The sequence below is a fragment of the Cololabis saira genome, chromosome 23 (genome assembly GCF_033807715.1).
Source record: "Cololabis saira isolate AMF1-May2022 chromosome 23, fColSai1.1, whole genome shotgun sequence".
NCBI classification, from domain to species: Eukaryota; Metazoa; Chordata; class Actinopteri; order Beloniformes; family Belonidae; genus Cololabis; species Cololabis saira.
Genome location: NC_084609.1, coordinates 26,812,042 through 26,832,007, shown reverse-complemented (window position 1 = coordinate 26,832,007; position 19,966 = coordinate 26,812,042). Strand labels below are relative to the sequence as shown.

The 19,966-nt window shown below is 41.9% G+C and overlaps 1 protein-coding gene across 1 annotated transcript in view; it reads right to left on the bottom strand.

Moving 5' to 3' along the window:
- camk1da (calcium/calmodulin-dependent protein kinase 1Da) overlaps nucleotides 1-19,966 on the bottom strand; it is an 85,917-nt gene that overhangs the window by 37,434 nt on the left and 28,517 nt on the right. The window contains exon 2 of the mRNA XM_061714789.1: nucleotides 73-204. Within this exon, the coding sequence (XP_061570773.1) occupies nucleotides 73-204 (132 nt within the window). The remainder of the gene's footprint in view (nucleotides 1-72; nucleotides 205-19,966) is intronic.

Sequence of the window (19,966 nt, the reverse complement as noted above, 5' to 3'; positions counted from 1 at the left end):
AGATGCACAGTTGCCCCGGTAACCAGGAATTAGCAGGCTTTTGTGCGTGCGTGTCGGTGCGGCTGCACTCACTTCCTCAGCACGGCGATCTCGTTCTCGATGCTGCTCTCCTTCCCCTTCAGAGCCTTCTTGGGGATGCACTTCACCGCGAACATCCGGCCGGTCAGCCTCTCCTGCGCCAGGACCACCTCCGAAAACGCCCCTCTGAGGACACACACACAGAGAGGTCATAAGGTTCCCCGGTCGTTAGAACACAATACCAGCCAGTAGCTCGTCTGAAACCACATCCACCAGCCTGGGAGTGTCCCGTGGTCTCGGTCACTTATCTAATATCAGGCTAAACGAGACACACGAACAGAGGAAAACACATTAAATCTTAATGAAAGTCAGCCTCTCAAAACTCCGGATTTACGCCTCCTGAATTCAGTTATTTTCCCATAAAGAGCATTTGCAACAGGTGCGGTCTGTATGCCATGATCCTAATATCCAGAAAATGACTCATCACAGCAAAAACTGCCTCATGTATTCAGTTACAAACAACTGAACTGGTTTCTCATAGAAAAACCCAATGATCCTCAGCCAAATCATCAGTACTGAGTAAGTGGAAGTTCTTCAGTGAGATGTGTGTGTGTGTGTTTGCGTGCGTCATGAAGACAAGCGGGGTGATGAATGAAGATGAGCCTATTGTGAGTTAATCTGCCTGAACCCAGCGTTGACTCCTTTGTGGATCTGTCCTCAGACTAACTGGGATATTCGAGTCAACGCGTCTCCGACCTGATCTCGCCTTCGTCATCCTCGTCTTGTCTTCTACTCAACATTCAGGCAGCCTAATATAAATCCAGACTTTATACATCCTGCTGAATGAAATTTAAATCAAGATCCTGAGCCCCTATACGCCACGATACCTGCAGTGGTGTAAGATCATGTACAAGTGGGTGAGACGTCAAGAATGAAACAAAAATGGGAAGCAGACCTGGAATGTTCATATGAGGACAAGGATTGGTACACTCTTTTAGAAAAAACACACACTATGCTAATATCCACCAAACACAGACAAATTCAATTCAATACTTTACATCAAATCTACTACACTCCCTATAGATTAAATAAATGTAATAGTGCGGTCTCTGCCATGTGCCAAAGATGTAAAATAAACACGGGAAATGTACTCTATATGCCCTGGAACTGTCCAATTATAGATGCTTTCTGGAAATACGTGTTCAAAACAATCTGACATTTTAAAATCCTATATTCTTGTTCCTAAAGTCTGGATACTGGGAGATATCAGTTCACTAAATACGACTTATCATAAAAAGTACTTTATTCTGCTTGCAGGCACTGGAAATCAGAAAAAACCCCAGCACCCAAACAGTGGATCAATGAACTTGCATCATATAGCACTCAAGAAAAAAATACTGTATTCCGTTAGAAAAAAACCTAGAGACTTTGACCTTATTTGGGGACCCTTTTGGGATTTTTTGCCTTTATTGGACTAGCTAATGATCTGAATCATTTACGGCATTAATGAATGTGTTTTTGCAGGACTTGATTATTTACTTTATTATTCATTTGCTCCAGTATTGATATGCATATGTGAAAAGAAGATAAATGATTTTGAATGATGTAATATATTGACCATATGAGGGAGGGAAGGGGAGAAGGGTGTGTTGTTGTATTTATTTATTTATATTTATTTATTTATTTCTTTTTTCTCTTATTATTATTATTATTATTATTTTTTTGTTAAAAAAAAAGAAAAAAAAAAAAGAATGATGTGTGCAGGCTGCAGGATGACGGCCGAGAGCTGACCCCTGTTGCCTCGACTCCATCAAATTTCTCAGTCCCATAAAGCTCCATATCTTTTAAGCTTGCTTTAATGTTTTCTTTAAGGCGTCGCACTGGGTCGCATTAATACATCATCTCAAGCTGCATATTAATTGGCCCTCAAAAGCATCACAGGACATCTGGCAGAGTGGCGGCGGCTTTTAAACTATTCCCACGGCGTGATGTGGGACAGCGTTCAAGGCTCTAAATGTTTGGGAGAACTAACCTTTGAAATCTTTCACACTTTTACGGGAGACATTCAGTTTTACTTGATCTTGCTCCACGGCGCTTCACCAAACCCTGACATAAATATTTGTGTATTAAGCTGACAACAGCGCCACTCATTCACTGGTTTGGCCTGATTTATGGTTCTCAGGCGAAGCGATGATGTTCCTTCTGCTAGACTCGTATAAGGGGTGTACAGACCACCTCATTCTAAGACATGGACAAACGTCCAGATTAAGTCAATGCGGAAGAACGAAAAGTCTCAGTTTCTCGACTACCTACAGTATGTCCAGATTTGCACCAGTGTATCATTTCAGGACCGCTACGCTGTCGGCTGATCTGAATCTAAGGGGTCCAGTCCAACTGGGCGACCGCAGGTCCCAGCAGATATCTGCTAATCCTCGCGTCAGCTCCAGCAGGACTCTGCGTTGTCCAGTTCTACGTATACAGTCCTTATGCCGCTCCCACATGACCCTGAGTTGGACTGAAGCAGGCGTATGAATGGATAAATATTCACAAGACATGTCTAATAGAACATGTAGAAGACAGATATGTCCACTGAGCCAGTTTGGAGCAGGTTTTGGACAACTACCTGGCTGATCTCAGAAGTAAACCTAAACCTGTGGACAGAACAAATTACTCAGTACACTTTAGTAGTGTATCCTTGTTTCATTTGTATTTTTGTGAGATGCATCTTGACACGACAGCAGCTGCCAGACCACAAAGTCTGAAAATATGCCATTGAAATAGAAATCATGAAGTCAACTTTGGATGGAAGCTGCTTTGTTTTTAGTTGTCCAGAGGTACTTTTATTACATTTACATGACACTGACCCGAGCTCAGAGGACATAATAGACCTCGAGACAGACTATTTTTGAGGACAATGTTTGCAGAAATCTACTAATATGTGCCAAATACATTTTGGTTTGACTGTTTTACCAACAAGTACGACTAAGGGGGAGTTTGCGTGCAGGGGAAGCAAACTTGTGGACTTATATTTACTATTTTGAGTGCATAAGTGCATTCATGTCCTCACGAAGTACACTTCAAATAACCTGATGATGCACTTAATAAAATAATAAAATAATATTGTGAACTCCTGTACGCTTTGCCAACTCAACACCATCTTGTCGACACACATTTTCAGTTTAAAAGCAGATGCCAGCCTCTCCCTGGAAGGGGGGGAGGTAACAGAGGTAAAGAAAATTGGGTTGATTATACTCAATGAAGAGTCAGATGGGGGGTAACACTGGTAAAACACCCAAACACGCACTTTGATCAACGTCACTTCGGGTAAAAGCGATGGCACCTGCGTCCTCACTATGAGACACACATCCCGACTTTCTTTGAAGGCTTCCAAACTTTGAAAATATGTCCTAGTCAGATTTACAGGGTATTGTGACATCACAGACCCAGATCAGAGTAGACTCCGATCTTACATGCCGCTGCATTTACTGGACTTTAAGACTCTGCTGTTCAGACCAAACATGTTCAAAAAGCTCAGTTTATCACCTTCAATTAATATATTATCTTTCATTAAAGGAGCTTGAGGCTCCTTTTAAGAAATGAGACTCTCTAGCGCCACCCTTCGCCACGACGGCCGTCAGGGGTACTGCAGCCAACAGTGAAGCCGGCACGGGAGAACGGGGAGAACGCGCATGCAGCGTCATGTGACGTCACATCCGCAGCCCAGCGCGGGAAATTTGGGCCCCGAATTGCAGCACATTTTGCAGCACACAGCCTGTTCAAGGCAACGGAGAGATACACTAGAGGAAACATTCTTTTGGGTTTGGAACGCTTCGTCTAACATTATTACTAGAAAACTTAAAAAAATTCTGCCTCAATCCAGCCTCAAGCTCCTTTAATATAACGCCTGTGTTATTAGTAGCAGAACTATATGGAAAGTGTGGGTTGACACATTGATGTTTGTGTTTTTTTGGCTCCTTATTTACGTCAAAAGAGGCTGCTGTGCTGAATGTGCTGCCGCAGAACCGCATCAAGCTCTTGCCGTGTTACCAGATGTCCATCAGTCTCAAGGTTGACTACTTTTCAAACCACCAGCTCAACAACACAGCAGCGCACACGAAAACCCTCTGACAGCTGCAGTCCTTGCACTGCCATTTATTCTCCTGCCTCTCAGCAAGAATCTCTTGTTTTTTCCCTTCTCCCTCCTGTCACTCTCTCACCTCCTGCTGCACAAATCATCCAGAGCGGCGAGTGATCGTGCTACCTGTTGCCCCGGGAAACCAATAAGATTACTTCAATTGACTCATGCACTCTCAAACGACACTTGCTCAGGCCGATAACGGCCTCTGGGGTGTTTGCTGACGTCACGGTCGGACATGAGAAGTGGTTGGTGTGTTTGCTGCACGCATGAACACACACGTACACACATGAACACACACGAACACGCACGTACACACACGAACACGCACGTACACAGCAGCACGCGCGCCTGCAGCCTTTCATTCATCACTTTCGCACACAGATCCATGAATGGGCGCCCCGGAGATTCACAGACTGACACGGCTGCTGCTTCCAGCAAGTAACATTTACACCTGCATTTATCAACAGAATAAAAAACTAATAAAATGGTTTAGAGGCATCTATGAAAGAAACCTTTGATATGAAGTAAGAATGTAATTACCAAAGCTTTGGACTATTTAATCGTGAAGGACATATATTTTTCTGCCGTTTACATTTTGCAGCACATTAATTCATAATTTCAATTCCCTCTCATGGCCGTGTTTTTGAACAACGCACACAAACTCTCAATTAAATTACCACAAATACTAGCAAGAAGGAGAGACATCGCTCCCTGATGCCTTTTCCCCTCATAAAATCCAGTTTTATACTATCTTAAGATCACAGATCACAAACTTCACCTTCTTATAGTTCATTTTCATGCAGAAATCTGATTATGTCTTCCTATATTGATCATTGTTTTATGTATTTTAACTTCTCCATCCTGAGCGGTTCCTCCACGTTTCTGCTCAGATCCAATTAAAATGTTTACCAGGATGTCAGTCAGTGGGTGTGTCTGTTTGGACATCTGTGCAGATGAGAGTGTTTGTATGCAGACGGGATTAGAGCTGATTGGATACGTCTCTGTGGTGGAGGGCTGACGGGCTTTTACTGATTCTGTTGCTTTCACTCTTCTAATCCTTTAACAGCACTTTGTGTTGCACGGGCTGTATTGAACGGTGCCATTCAGACAAAGCAACATTGATCGAATGATTGATCGGTTGCAAGAGGGACCTTTTCTTTTAGTGCCTTTGCTCATTCTTCAAGAGCCAACAGAAGTGTGCCTTGTCAAATAACTCAGCGGGTTTCAGAGTGGCCTGACCTCCACTCTATTAATTTTGCGTTGCTACTTCCTTTTTAACAGCTTCTGCTGAAAACCTTGGCTCGTCCGGACAATCCTGAAAGTGGCAGCTGAATTTACAGTCATGAGCTTCATGTATGAAGCAGATCCTGAGTGATTCATTCACATGTATATGTATTAGACTTAAAAGGACTCGTGAAAATATAAAAATATAATCATTTTGAGTGCTTGAAAAGACTGACAGTAGGTATTCTGTAATGTTATTATAACATAATATTACACCTGTGTTTCATTATTCTACTTAAAAATAGAAAAATAATTCTAGTTCCTCCCTCAGTGAGCGGTCTCATCCAAACTGAACATATATAGAAGAGTCTGAATAAAAACGCTGCCAGTGCCAGTTTAAATTATATTCATCCCTCCATCAGAGCTGAAAGATCTCTATAAAAAGGTTTTCCTCATTTTCTTTTCTTTCTTGTGCTTGAAAGCACATGCCACCTACAAAAATTCAACACGACATGATCCTGTTACCTTTTGGGGGGCAGTCTTCAAACGATCACTTCACCAACGTTACAAGTAGCAAACAGCTATAAAGTCTGCCATTAAAGGGAAAGTTCGGTTTTTTACAACCTGGACCTTATTTCTGGCATTTTTTATGGTCGTATACTCACCCAGGCAAGTTTGGTGTCATTTGGAGTCCTTGGGAAGATATTAGGAGTTTTGTGCGAGCCGCTTCTCCATATAATGGTAGTTAACGGGGCACAGCGGGACACAGACGATGCAGCGTCTAAATAACACATTATTCCCGCGAAACTCGTTCATTTCTTTTATGAATCACTAGATCTGCTTCCAGGACCTGTTGTCTACATCCGGGGCTGTGTGTGTAACAAATAAATCAGTTTGTAAACAAGACCTCTGAACTCATGACGTCATCTCTGTGCGCGCACTCTGTCCTCCGTTCAGTGAGCTCTTCAGCCGTATACTCTGGCTCAAAACGGTAAGGACGTCCATCATATTCAAAGTTGTCGTCCACAACCTCAGAATTTGACAAATATTCAGACATGTTTCAAATAACTAACAGTAAACTAACAGTAGCGAACTCCAGCTGTACACAGAGCTGTGTCTGGGATGCACGCACAGAGATGACGTCATGAGTTCAGAGGTCTTGTTTACAAACTGATTTATTTGTTACACACACAACCCCGGATGTAGACAACAGGTCCTGGATGCAGATCTAGTGATTCATAAAAGAAATGAACGAGTTTCGCGGCAATCATGTGTTATTTAGACGCTGCATCGTCTGTGCCCCGCTGTGCCCCGTTCACTACCGTTATATGGAGAAGCAGCTCGCAAAAACCCCCTAATATCTTCCGAAGGACTCCAAATGACACCAAACTTGCCTGGGTGAGTATACAACCATAAAAAATGCCAGAAATAAGGTCCAGGTTGTAAAAAACTGAACTTTCCCTTTAAGACTGGATCCTTATGTATGAACAACTCAAAGACTCATCAAAGATTCATGCAAAAATGTATGTGCAAACCACATCATTTGAAAAGAACTCGGAAAATCTTGTAGTGTGAAACCAGCTTCACTGAGCTGTTTACAGGGTAGTGAGCCGTCCTCGACCACAGAAGAATAATCCAGTTTCTAGGCATTTATCACCACCCAGCTACCACATCTTCTGTCCCTCTGAAATAGACAGTGGAAAGATGTAACACCAATTTTAGGAGGAGGCACACCCCATAAAGAAGTGTCTGTGGAGGGGAGTTAAGATGCCAACCTTGCCCCCTAAAACTAGTCGTGATGAACAGAGCTGAAAACACATGGCTGCAAAACGAGCTGAACAAGCTTTTCTGCTTCATCTCATATTGACCGGTGCATTCGTCAAAAGTTAAATTAAGACCTGGCTCAACTTTTGAAAAAATAGTTCCTTTAAAAATGTGCATGTTATTGAAACAGTGTTGTTATTCTATTCAGAAATGACACACAAAACAGATGTTGAAAGCACCTTGCATCAAAAACAATCAGCATTAATTAGATGGGAACCAATTATTAGTTTGATCTAATAGTTAATCATTATAAAAAAAGAGAGCAAGAGGTGGTAAACCCAGCAAAGGCATGTTGCCCCGCTGCCGTCGGCCAGAATATCCAGACATTTCTTTCCTCAGGCTGCGAGAATGTGGATGTCATCATAACTCCAGCATAAAACACGAGTTTCATTCTTACTTATTCCAGGAAACCTTCAGTGCTTTTGTGACAGCTATGAAGGTCACGCGTTAGTCTCTTTTCTGTTGTTGTTGCAGCATCTCTGGTTGCATAATGATTTTTTTAAACTGAACAGGCAGAAAACGGTGTTAAGGACACCAGCAAAGCTTCGTCATGATTACCATCAACACTCACAAAATGATGTGCACTTCGCATTTTGGATATTGGATATTATGCCTGCAAGGTGGAGAAAAGAGGAAAAATGAAGCTGAACAGAAGTGAAATAAAGAAAAAGGTCAGGAGGAAAATAGAGAGAGAGAGAGACAGAGAGATAGAGAAAGAGAGAAAGAGAGAGAGGCAGAATGGACCTAATAAATAAAATTGTGGTTTCACATTTGCACACAGTCTCACACACACACACACACACACACAGACACACACACCTGCACCGCTATGGCAACAGCAGGCGCGCAGCATGCTCCACCTCGCATGATGTCAACCCTAAATGCATTTGCTTACAACACAAGCACACTTGCTGCAGGAGCAGTGGGGTTCACTTGATTGGATGAAGGGAAACTGTAGAACATCTGGTAGCTGTGTGTGTGTGTGTGTGTGTGTGTGTGTGTGTGTGTGTGTGCGTGCGTGCGTGTGTGTGTGTGTGCGTGCGTGCGTGCGTGCGTGCGTGCGTGCGCGTGTCGGACAAGCTGGAAGTCCCCCGCTCGCTGTTCCCTGCAGCAACAGTCGCATTTCCTCCCGTATAAAGCTGTGTAACTGTGTCAGTCGAGTGTATTGGCAGCAAATGCGTGTGTGTGTGTGTGTGTGTGTGTGTGTGTGTGTGTGTGTGTGTTTCTCCAACAAGCACATATCCAGCAGGGAAACAGCCGGTCTGTCACACACATATAACACAAAGAGTAATGCAGAGATAAAGCGAGAGACGAGAACAGGCCGCCGCAGTGACAGCGACACATTAAAAATGCAGAATGACAGCAGTCATCAGTGTTTTGTCAATGTCAAGCTGCAAATACGCTGATCCAAAAGAAGTTGTTCAGTCATCAGATTCTCTGGTAAATGATCTCCAGCCACTGCAGTTAGAGGAAAGTTTTCTGCTGTCTCACAGAGCAGTCCAACACTATAAATCGATACTGATAAATCCAGAACCAATGAAACGGAAAGACAAAGCCCACATGCAGATGCTCGGCAGGAATCCTGTTAAACATGTTCGTGACCCGAGTTTGACGTGACGGCACGCTCAAGTTCTCATTAGCACTAAATGAGTCTGATAATGGTTTGAAACTCATCTTTTATGTATTATTTGTGTGCGTGGTCTGAGGAGCACTTCCAGTGCACAAAAACACTGTTGCGTCAGGCGTGCTCAGGCAATCTGCCGGGTGTCTGTGAATTGGCATCACATGAATTTAGAATAAACTTGACAGCAACTAACTGAATTATAAATGGTTTACAACAAAATGACTTTAACAGTTCTGAACATGTTTGCTTTTGGTGCCTTGAGAGGACTTGTGTTGTAAATTGGTGCTATTTGAATAAAACTAAAAAACGTCATTAAATATAAATGAACTGCGGTAAAATGGAAAACTCTCCGGTGGTCCAACAAATCAAAATCAGAGTTTCTTTTTCGAAACCATGGATACCGTGAACTCTGGACAGAAGAGAAAAGGGAGCAACCAGCTTGTTATCTGTTTAAAGCGCCTCTATCTGATGGCACGATGCTGCCTTAGCGCCTTTGAGCTTGAAGCATCAACATTGACATGCTTCCATCCATTTGTCTTTTTCAGGGAAGGCTTTGCATTTTTTAGCAAGACCATGCCAGATTGCATATTGCATCCATTTTAAAAGCATAGAGGCCTGGCCGGCCAGAGTCCAGACATTTCACCGAACGAAAACATCATAAGATGAATGATACATCAAAAAAGACCCAGGCAGGACTGCTGTGCAGCCTGAATCCAACATCAGACAAGAACGAGGCGATGCTTCTAAAACTTCAGTCTCCCCAGTTCCAGACGGACCAGATAGAGGGAACTCTGGACACATTCTTCAATAATCCCAGCATCCTCCTCTCCTGCCTCAGCCAAACAGCTCCCATCCTCCCCTGACCCACAGCTTCCCTGTCACACCTCAGCCGTCTCATATTCCACCTCAGTCATGGATCTAGCTGCTGCTTCATCATTGTTTCCTACCACATCAGGAGATGCTGGGCACCCCTCCACCTCCCTAACCCTCCCCCTCCTGCTGGTCTGTCTCCAGCAGTCAGGTGAAGAAGCAACTGGAGAGACTGAACCAGAACAAGGCTGCAGGTACGGATGGGATGAGTCCCAGTGTCCTGAGAGCCTGTTTGGACCAGCTACAGTGGGGCAAAATAGTATTTAGTCAAGTTGTCCCACTTGAAGATGAAAGAGGCCTGTCATTTTCATCACAGGTACTGTATATCTCAACTATGAGAGACAAAATGAAAAAAAAAAAATCCAGAAAATCACATTGTGTGATTTTAAAGACTGTAAATTATAGTGGAAAATAAGTATTTGGTCAATAACAAAAGTTGATCTCAATACTTTGTTATACCCTTTGTTGGCAATGACAGAGGTCAAAGGTTTTCTGTAAGTCTTCACAAGGTTTTCACTAGGGGTGGGACGATACGGGTAACTCACGATTCAATACTGTGGCGATATGTGGCCCACGATAACGATAATATCACGATACACGATATTCGATATATTGTAAGACATTTCAGCAACGATATATCACGATAAATGTGACTGAAAAAGAAAAAATACCCATAAAAAGGAAAACGTCTGTAGTTATGCATTTATTCAATGCCAAAACTTCATACAATGTACAAAGAAAGTGCATTTGTTTAGTGTCTCACTGCCTCCTAGGCTTGTAAATGTAAACACTGTACAGCTGGACAAATTAAAGTGCATGAACAATAGTGCGGTCGCGGTGACAACCGCGTAAATCCATTATAATAATAATTTTATTTATATAGCGCTTTTATGTGTATTGTAATAAAATATCCATATTTCCCATCAGTTTATTCATTATTTATTGCGACAGAGAGCGCAACAATATATTGCAATATCGATTTTTTTTCCCCAACACTAGTTTTCTACACTGTTGCTGGTATTTTGGTCCATTCCTCCATGTTTTGGGGTTGTCGCTGGGCAACACGGACTTTCAACTCCCTCCAAAGGTTTTCTATGGGGTTGAGATCTGGAAACTGGCTAGGCCACTCCAGGAACTTGAAATGTTTCTTACAAAGCCACTCCTTCATTTTTACCCCACGGGGTGAGATCTTGCATGGAGCCCCAGATCAAGGGAGATTATCAGTGTCTTGTATGTCCTCCATTTTCTAATAATTGCTCCCACAGTTGATTTCTTCCCACCAAGCTGCTTACCTATTGCAGATTCAGTCTTCCCAGTCTGGTGCAGGTCTACAATTTAGTTTCTCACGTCCTTTGACAGCTCTTTGGTCTTGGCCATAGTGGAGTTTGGAGTGTGACTGTTTGAGGTTGTGGACAGGTGTCTTTTATACTGATAACCAGTTAAAACAGGTGCCATTAATACAGGTAACGTGTGGAGAACAGAGGAGCCTCTTACAGAAGAAGTTACAGGTCTGTGAAAGCCAGAAATCTTGCTTGTTTGTAGGTGACCAAATACTTATTTTACTGAGGAATTTACCAATTAATTCAGTAAAAATCCTACAATGTGATTTCCTGGATTCTTTCCCCCCATTCTGTCTCTCATAGTTGAAGTGTAACTATGATGAAAATTACAGGCCTCTCATCTTTTTAAGTGGGAGAACTTGCACAATTGGTGGCTGACTAAATACTTTTTTGCCCCATTGTATGTGGGATTCTGCAGAACCTCTTTAACCTCGACCTGAGCCAGTAGAAGGTCCCAGTGCTGTGGAAGACATCCTGCCCCGTTTCAGCCCCAAAAACATGCCATCTATCTTCTCCTAATGTAGCCCTAACATCCATGTCCTGGATAGACTTTTATTGGCACACCTGAATAAGTAAACAAGCACCTTCCAGGACCAACTGTGGTTTGCTTATCGTTGTGGAGTTGGAGTTAAAGACGCCATCGTACACCTGCTTCAACAAACCCCCAGTCATCCTGACAAAGCAGCAGTACTGAGAGGATCGTGTTCTTTCATTCCTCCAGTCGATTTAACATCCAGCCCACATTACTACATAAGAAGCTCCAGAGACAGAGGTGGATGCCTCCACAATCACCTGGATTACTGACTACCTGACAAACAGACGGGACTGAATCATTGTGTGTCTGACCAGGTAGCAGGGAGCACCACAGGGGACTGTACTCTCACCACTCCTCTTCATGCTGTACACCTCAGACGTCCAGGACAAGTCAGAATACTATCTGCAGAAATACCCAGACAACTCTGCAGTTGTGGGCGTATCAGTGATGGATGGCAGGCCGTTTGTGGCATGGTGTGGGAACAATCATCTCATCTTGAATATGAACAAGACAAAGAGACATTGGTGGATTTTAGGAGTCAGGACTTTGTTGAATAGTTTTTCCATCATGGGAAAAGAAGTGGAGGTGGATGGTGAATATAAATATTCAGTATTATAAATATAAGTATTCACCTGGACAGCACACTGGACTAGAGATACAACACTGATGCTGTTTATAAGAAAGTCAGAGCAGACTTTACTTCTTGAGGAAGCTTCTTGTGGTAGTTGTTGTTTATCCTCTATGAGTCTGTGGTGGAGGGTTCAGTCACATCTGCAGTCATCTGTTGGGGGAGCAGCACCAGAACCAGAGACTTAAAGAAACTGAACAAGCTGATAAAGAAGGCTGGCTCTGTTCTGGAGCCTCTGGAGGTGATGGTGTGAAGGAGGATACTTCATAAAATATTGATCAGAAGTATTGATCAAAAAATTATGGATCAGAAACCTATGAGATGGCACCACTGTGAAATTAGTTTTATTTAATTAATTTTAAGAAAACACAACCTTTTAACTTTTGAAAACTTTGTGAATTTTAGTAGTCTTAAACTGGTTTTTAAATGTTTACATAATCATGTTTCACCCCTGTTCTCTGAAGTGGTTATTAGGCATCAGAGCTCTGGTAGAGTAACCACACGGGCCTGCACCAATAGTGACTGTCGTATCCCAAAGTATAAGACCTCTTTTGGTGAGTCTGTTTTTTCTGTGAAGGGTGCAAAACTCTGGAATTCTTTACCGACTAATTTAAAATTAGAAACGTGTGGCAATATTTTCAACAGAGGACTCAAACTATGGCTCAAATCTAAACAACAGTGTCTACATGAATAGGTCAGGTCTGGTTCTGCTCTTGAATTTTGTCTTTGCTTTATATCTTATGTCATCCTCTAATTTTATTGTATATCTTATTGTATTGTATTTATATTATTTTTTTAAAAGCCTCCTGTGGACAAATGTTGCAAATTAGCATGTATGCTAAAACACTCAAACAGTGCATTTGGTTTGTCCTATGTTATTGTGATGTCCATACCAAATAAAGAAATATAATAATAATAATAATAAAATAAAGATATCGACAACCCTGAACATCCTCTTCACTTCACGGTGATTCAGCATCAGTGTCTTCAGTCAGACGTTCTTCAGATCCACTACAGCCAGACCTCTTCAGGATATCCTCCTGCCCACAGCTATAAACCTCTACAACGACCCTCTGAAGAGACATAAATCATGACTGCTGCAACAATTCATTTCCCTTCAGGGATTAATAAAATATGTTTCAATTTGAGATCTCCTGGATTGTTGCTCTGCTTCCTAAAACACTGTAATAAAACAGCATTACGGTGAGATGACGGTGGTTTAAATTTTGTGGAACCGAAGTGATTTCTGCGCTGTATTAAAATGCACGCTAATTGCGAACACTAGGAAAGCCCACACTGTCCATTACTGCCCTCCTGGCAGCTCCGGAAGTGCTGAAATGTGGCGAAATTGAAACTAAATTGATTGTCTGATGGGTCACTGTTGGTAGATTGTAATTACATGAATTCATCAAGAGACATCTGTTTCATTTCTAACTGCAGTTCTGGCCTGAAAAGCTCTGCGTTTCACAACGAGAGCTCGGCCTCAGACATCTTTCAAACGAACGAGAACAAGAGCTGAATGACAGGAGGTTTAACAGGAAGACGGTTGGGGGAAAAAAGAGTGGAGTTTTTATAGATTCATATGGTTCATGGTGTCTTTCCCACGCGCTCTTACACACAGAAAGGCGCAGACGCGCCACGCAGAGAGGGATAATGTCAGCTCTGCAGGTCTGTTCCTGCCTGATCAATAATTAGCTGGTTTAATCAAAGCAGAAGTGGCTGCCTCTGAATGGGCTCGTGCACGCACACGTGCACATGGCAGGAGGCCTGATAATGACAGAGCATGCACAAGGACAATTACACAGCCCGGCGCCGACGTCATCGCCGGGCAGGATCCATACACGCTCATTATAACACGCGCGGCGTTATTGTCCTCCGAATGCTCCGCCGCTGCCGCGAAGCCGGAAGAAAAGATGAGGATGAGATAAGTTGACGGGATGTAAATGAGAAGAAAAAGAACAAGGAGGAGGAGAAGAACAACAAGGAGGCAAGGCAGGTTTATCTGTGTAGTTACGGCACATTGGCACACTAAAGGAAAGTTAAACTTAAGCTAGAGTTGCAGTTTAGTGCTGAAATGAACAAGGTTTAAATCTAAATTCAGTTTTGGTTGAATAATCCAGTCAAAGGCAGCTGTGAAGCTGTGAATGAGTTTTTAACCTCGACTTAAAGGAACTGAGGGTTTCAGTTCCTGCAGTTTTCTGGAAGTCTCTTCCAGATCTGAGGAGCGTAGAAACTGAATGCCTCTCCCCTCCATGTTTGGTTCTGGTTCTGGGATCTGAAACTTCACACTCACGTTCATTCTCACGTGCAAATGGCCTTGTTCCTCATTTTACACAGTTTTTTCCCAAAGATTCATGAATCTGGAGAAAATGAGCAGAGCTTCCAAAAGCTTGTTTGCAAAAAACGGCAATATTGAGGAACATTTATTTAAAAAAGATTCAACAAGCTAGCAAGCGTGACTCAGAATAGCTGAATTGAGCAACATAGTTTGCAAAACAAGGAACAACAGTGAAAAATATGCAAATGTTTTACTTGTTTCGACTTTTGAGAGGAAATGACACGGCAAAATTCTGACATCACGAGCAGTTTTTAGGTTCCTCTGATTATCGTCTACACTTGTTTTGTCATCCTGACCTGGATGGAGTCTCGACATGAGAAACGTCTCTGTTCAGAACATCCTCTTCCCCAGCGTACCGTGGCGTCGCGTGGGAAAGCACACACTTCACGCCGTTCAGGCTCAAATACGCTCAATGAAGCTGGAGGAGGTGGATGAGGAAGGTGTGAGGATGGAGTGAGATCACACCTCGTGTTTGACACATTGGATTCATTGGATTAGCTGCGAGTTTTTACTTTCATTTGGACTCGATCTGTGATTTCAGAACCAAGAAAATATTCACTTTTCACACAATCTCTCCTTTACATATAAAGCCTTTCATTCTGGGTTGTTTGTTTTTTTTAGGGGTATTAGAGCTGGTTTTTGGTGCAAACACAGTTTAGATGGCATCTGCCAAAGTCTGTAGTTATGACTGATCCTTCTTCATGATGAGGAGAAACTGTCTTTAGTGTACAGGAGAGAGATTAAGAAGAGATATTAAAGCAAGTATATTAAAGAAGTATATTAAAGCAGAGATTTTATGTATTTTTTTATGTACATTTCTGTGCTTGAGAGCAAATATTTGTCTGAATTTACAAACACACACCAAAAGAAAAAACTATTCATTTCAATTTCAATTCACTTGAATTTTATTCATATATTTTCTCATAATTTATTGATTTGTCAGTTATTTAAAGAATAATTGCCCATCTCTAATGTGGACACCGACTTAAGGCGGCGATGAATAAAAGATGCAGGATGACCATCATCTCATCTTCAACACCCCGAGCAACTGGCCCTTTATTGATCGGTGCTGCGTCCAGATTACCCATACTGCTCTGCAGAATACGACGACTCATTGTGAAATCTGGAATAACAACATCTCCCAGAGCCGGAATTACTTTCTGAGAAAAGATGCGGGCACTTATTTTCTCAGCTTGGCTCGATTGGCCTCACAGAGTCATTTCCCACTATCTTACAATGGCTTCGGCTTTAATGGTGTTTATTCTCTTGGGGGGACGGAGAGAAAAGAGTGCAGAGATAACAGGAAACAGAGAACACTGAACGATGCACTGGTGGTCTCACAGCGCAACTTTTACCGGTCAGTTTCTCCCATTTATTGCTTTAAATGATCTCAAAACCCGCCGCTGCGTTCCAGCCCACAGCTGGGGAGCTGCTGATTTGAATCACTATGGCAACTGGAGGTAAAGCGTGATGGATGAAGATTTATTATGGCTGGCGTGTAAATCCGCTGGACTGGAAATATGGGTTGGGTAAGATACAGAACATCTATGTCACACACACACACACACACACACACTCAGACAGATGGATGCAACTTTACGACCATAACAGGTCTCTATCTGAAACATAAACTGGATGAAATGAGGGAAACAGAAGCTCATTTTTGAGCGTGCGTGCGGTATACGCCTTTGTTGCAGAGCTCGTAGGCTTAAATATCACGGTTGCCACGGCAGCAATTAAGTGCCAATTATAGTCTGTATTCTCACAGTGGCTCTGACAGCAGAAGATGAAGACAGGAGGGAGAGAGAGAGCACTGGAAGAAGAAGAAAAAAAGCTTTGACAATCTTTTGTGCAATTAACATGAGTATCCACTAAATAGACACTCAAATTAGGATTTGCTCCAAAAGTCGTGACAGTGAATTCATCCCACTGTCCTTAATGTGTGAAGAATCCCACATGAGATGAAACAAGCAGACTAATCTCTGCAAGACAAAGTTTTTATGGAAAATACGGACTCGTTTAGGCCTCTGACCACCGGAATAATTCACGGATCCACCGAGCTGGACGGGCGTCAGTGGAATGCTGACATTTCTGCAGACTAAATCCAAGATGTGAGATACAGACCATGATTCATGGAAACCAAAACAAAGATTTAGAAGAAATAGACGCCTATCTGCAAAAGGGATTTCTGCAACCTGCAGACAAAACAAACCTCGGCCTAAACTGTGACTTTGGAGATTTACTTCACCCAGAACTAGACGTTCAGAGATGTTCTTCCTAAAGCTGCAAAAATAAATCATACGTGCTGATGGAAAAAGGACACTTCAGACAGATATCTTTGCCTTGTCAAATCAGAACCATCATCGCACAAAATGTGTTGTATTAAACATTTATTAGCCAATTATAGTCATGTAATGTGACCTTAACCACCTTAGATGATAGCGGGGTGTTTCAAGGTCAAACCTGATGATCATATTCAATTACCAATGTATGTTGATTTAGTTTCAATGTAGGGAGCAGTATGCAGGATGCAAAGAAATGCACAATCTGCAGTATGCCGGGAGAACCCAGATGGTGTGCTGTAGCATAAGTGCGTACTTATAAAGACCGCTGGACCAGCGATTACTACATATGCGATATCCACTTTTAATAAAAGTTAACAGCTCAGGTCAGGGCAGTCCATTATATACACACGAGTGGCATTTAATCAGTCCACGCTACGAATGACATCTCTTAGCATCCATCAGCAATTTTAAATGATTGTGATCTCTGAACAGAGGAAAGGCGTGCAGATAAAACCATGAGTGGGTGGTTGATGCTTGTCTTATGCACAGACGTAAAATGTTGACAGGCAAACACAAATAAATAAAAAAATTGACACACAGCCCTGTTGTATTTGCTTGCTTCCATTTCAACTTATTTTGCACGCTTTAAAAAAAAACAACCTGAAATAAAACCAGAGAGTCCATGGAGAATTAAAAGTGGCGTAAAATAGATGGGATGCAAATTTCATGGAAAAAAAAGGCCAGACTTGGGAAAACAAAGGCAATGCTCCCCGTGCAACTGTGTGTGCTCCGATCACACAAAATACAAATTCAACAGCTAACTGAGCCAGTGAGGTATGGAATTGCCATGGCAACAGCCCCGACCACTACTGGGATGCCAGGAGACCCGCCGTATGTTTACATTAGTCATCATGGAAACCACTCGTACCTGTGTGTGTGCACATCCCGGGTTTTCCACTCTGGCGGAGGAAAACAACGGTGACCGCGGCCAATAAAAGTTAAGTGTTTATAAAAGGCAACGTTTGCTCCGACACCAACTCTGAAACTTTTTCACGTGCAGGTGATTAAAACGTGCAGGTGATTAGGGGAGCAGATAGTACACCACAGTCATGTATTTTGGTCATGTATAGTTATAAGTGAATTTTGGGAAAACTCTGTCAGAGAATTGGAGAATATTTTTGGTGTTTCTTTTGATAAAAATCCACTGGTGTTATTACTTGGAAAAACACCAGAAGAAATTAAGAGGAAAGATACTCACTTGTTTTTAGTTTTAAGAGTAGCATTAATGAAACAAATTACAAGAAATTGGTTAAAGGATGATTTAATTGATTCTAAATGGAAGGATCTTGTAAATGACATATATGGAATGGAAAAAAATAACAATGAGATTAGAAATCAAGTTTATATTTTTGAAGAAAGATGGGAAAAATGGGTGAGGTACACAACAAACAATAGCCCTAAGGACCCATAACATGATGTTTGTGTATGTTTTGTCTCCGAATATGTCTATACTTCTGTCCATGTAGTGTACTGTATACAGGACTGTCTCAGAAAATTAGAATATTGTGATAAAGTTCTTTATTTTCTGTAATGCAATTAAAAAAAAAAAAAAAGTCATACATTCTGGATTCATTACAAATCAACTGAAATATTGCAAGACTTTTATTATTTTAATATTACTGATTATGGCTTTCAGCTTAAGATTAAAATTCCCAGAATATTCTAATTTTTTTAGATAGGATATTTGAGTTTTTTTAAGCTGTAAGCCATGATCAGCAATATTAAAATAATAAAAGGCTTGCAATATTTTAGTTGATTTGTAATGAATCCAGAATGTATGACATTTTTGTTTTTGTAATTGCATTACAGAAAATCACAATATTCTAATTTTCTGAGACAGTCCTGTATAAGGTATCCTCTGAATTAAATCTTATGTATTGATAAAGTGATATATATCTATAATGTTTTTGATTTTGTTCTATTGATTTTTTTTTTTTTGTGTGTGTGTGTGTGTGTGTGTGTGTGTGTGTTTTGTTGTTTATTTTATTCTGTTGTAAAAATGCAAATAAAAAAATTAATTAAAAAAAGAAAACGTGCAGGTGATTAAATCACTAGTATATCAGGTGTAATGTGTTCGTTCTGGACCAGGACTTTGGGTTTTTAGTAATATAATGTTTGGAAGCCTTATAAATGCAACATTTAAAAGCGTCTCTGAGTCTACAGGGGAAGCAGACGGCACAGACACGGAAGATTGCAGTAAAAAGGTAAGAGGCTGACTGCAGTGACTGCAGTGACGGCAACACCGACGCTGCCAGCACAGTATCAGAGACTCCCAGGAAGGACATGCTGGGAGAGAGACATATGGAGGAACAGAGAGAGAGAGAGGGAGGGGGTGGGCAGCGAAAGGACTGGAACAGCAGAGGGCTGAGGAGGAGAAGAAACAGCCAGGAAAGGGCTGAATAATAAAAAGATGTGACCTGACACATTACAGGCCAAGCTGGAGGTCACCGGGCTGATAACCGCGACATGAGACGGATCTTTGCTCCGCGCTATCGGCCCTGACGGAGCGTTCGGGGTGTGTAAGGTGCAGGACGGCTGTTTAAAGAGTAGCCGCTTTAAAATTCACTCTGCTGCATTCAAGTTATTAATCTCTACGCCAGCACTGTGGATTGTAGGCGCGGTAGCTGTCTGGAACTGATGTATTCATCTACTGTGACATAAGTATTTAAATACAGCGAGGCTTTAATAACACCAGCCCAAACAGGGAGGCATAAGATGATGCAGGAAAAAAACAAAACGTGATTTTAAATGTTTTCTAGATCTTTGTTTCCCGTGATGAGATATCTTTTCATTCTTTCCTCACATTTATTTTATCAACACAGTCTAATCTGGCCCTGAGAACAGCGAGCAGTGAACCATTCCAGTTATTTGGTCTCATTCTTCTTGGAAACTCATCTTAAACTGAGTATGCGGGTTTGTTTTTCCAAAAGTCCGGTTCTGAGGACAGGTAAGCCGGGCTGGCAGACCAGCAGACCACCAGAACTGGTTTCTACCCTCCCATCACAGACCTGGCTGTTGCACTTGATGCTCATGACACACCAGATGGTCCTGTCCGTCTTGGCAGCCATGTCTTTCAACAGAA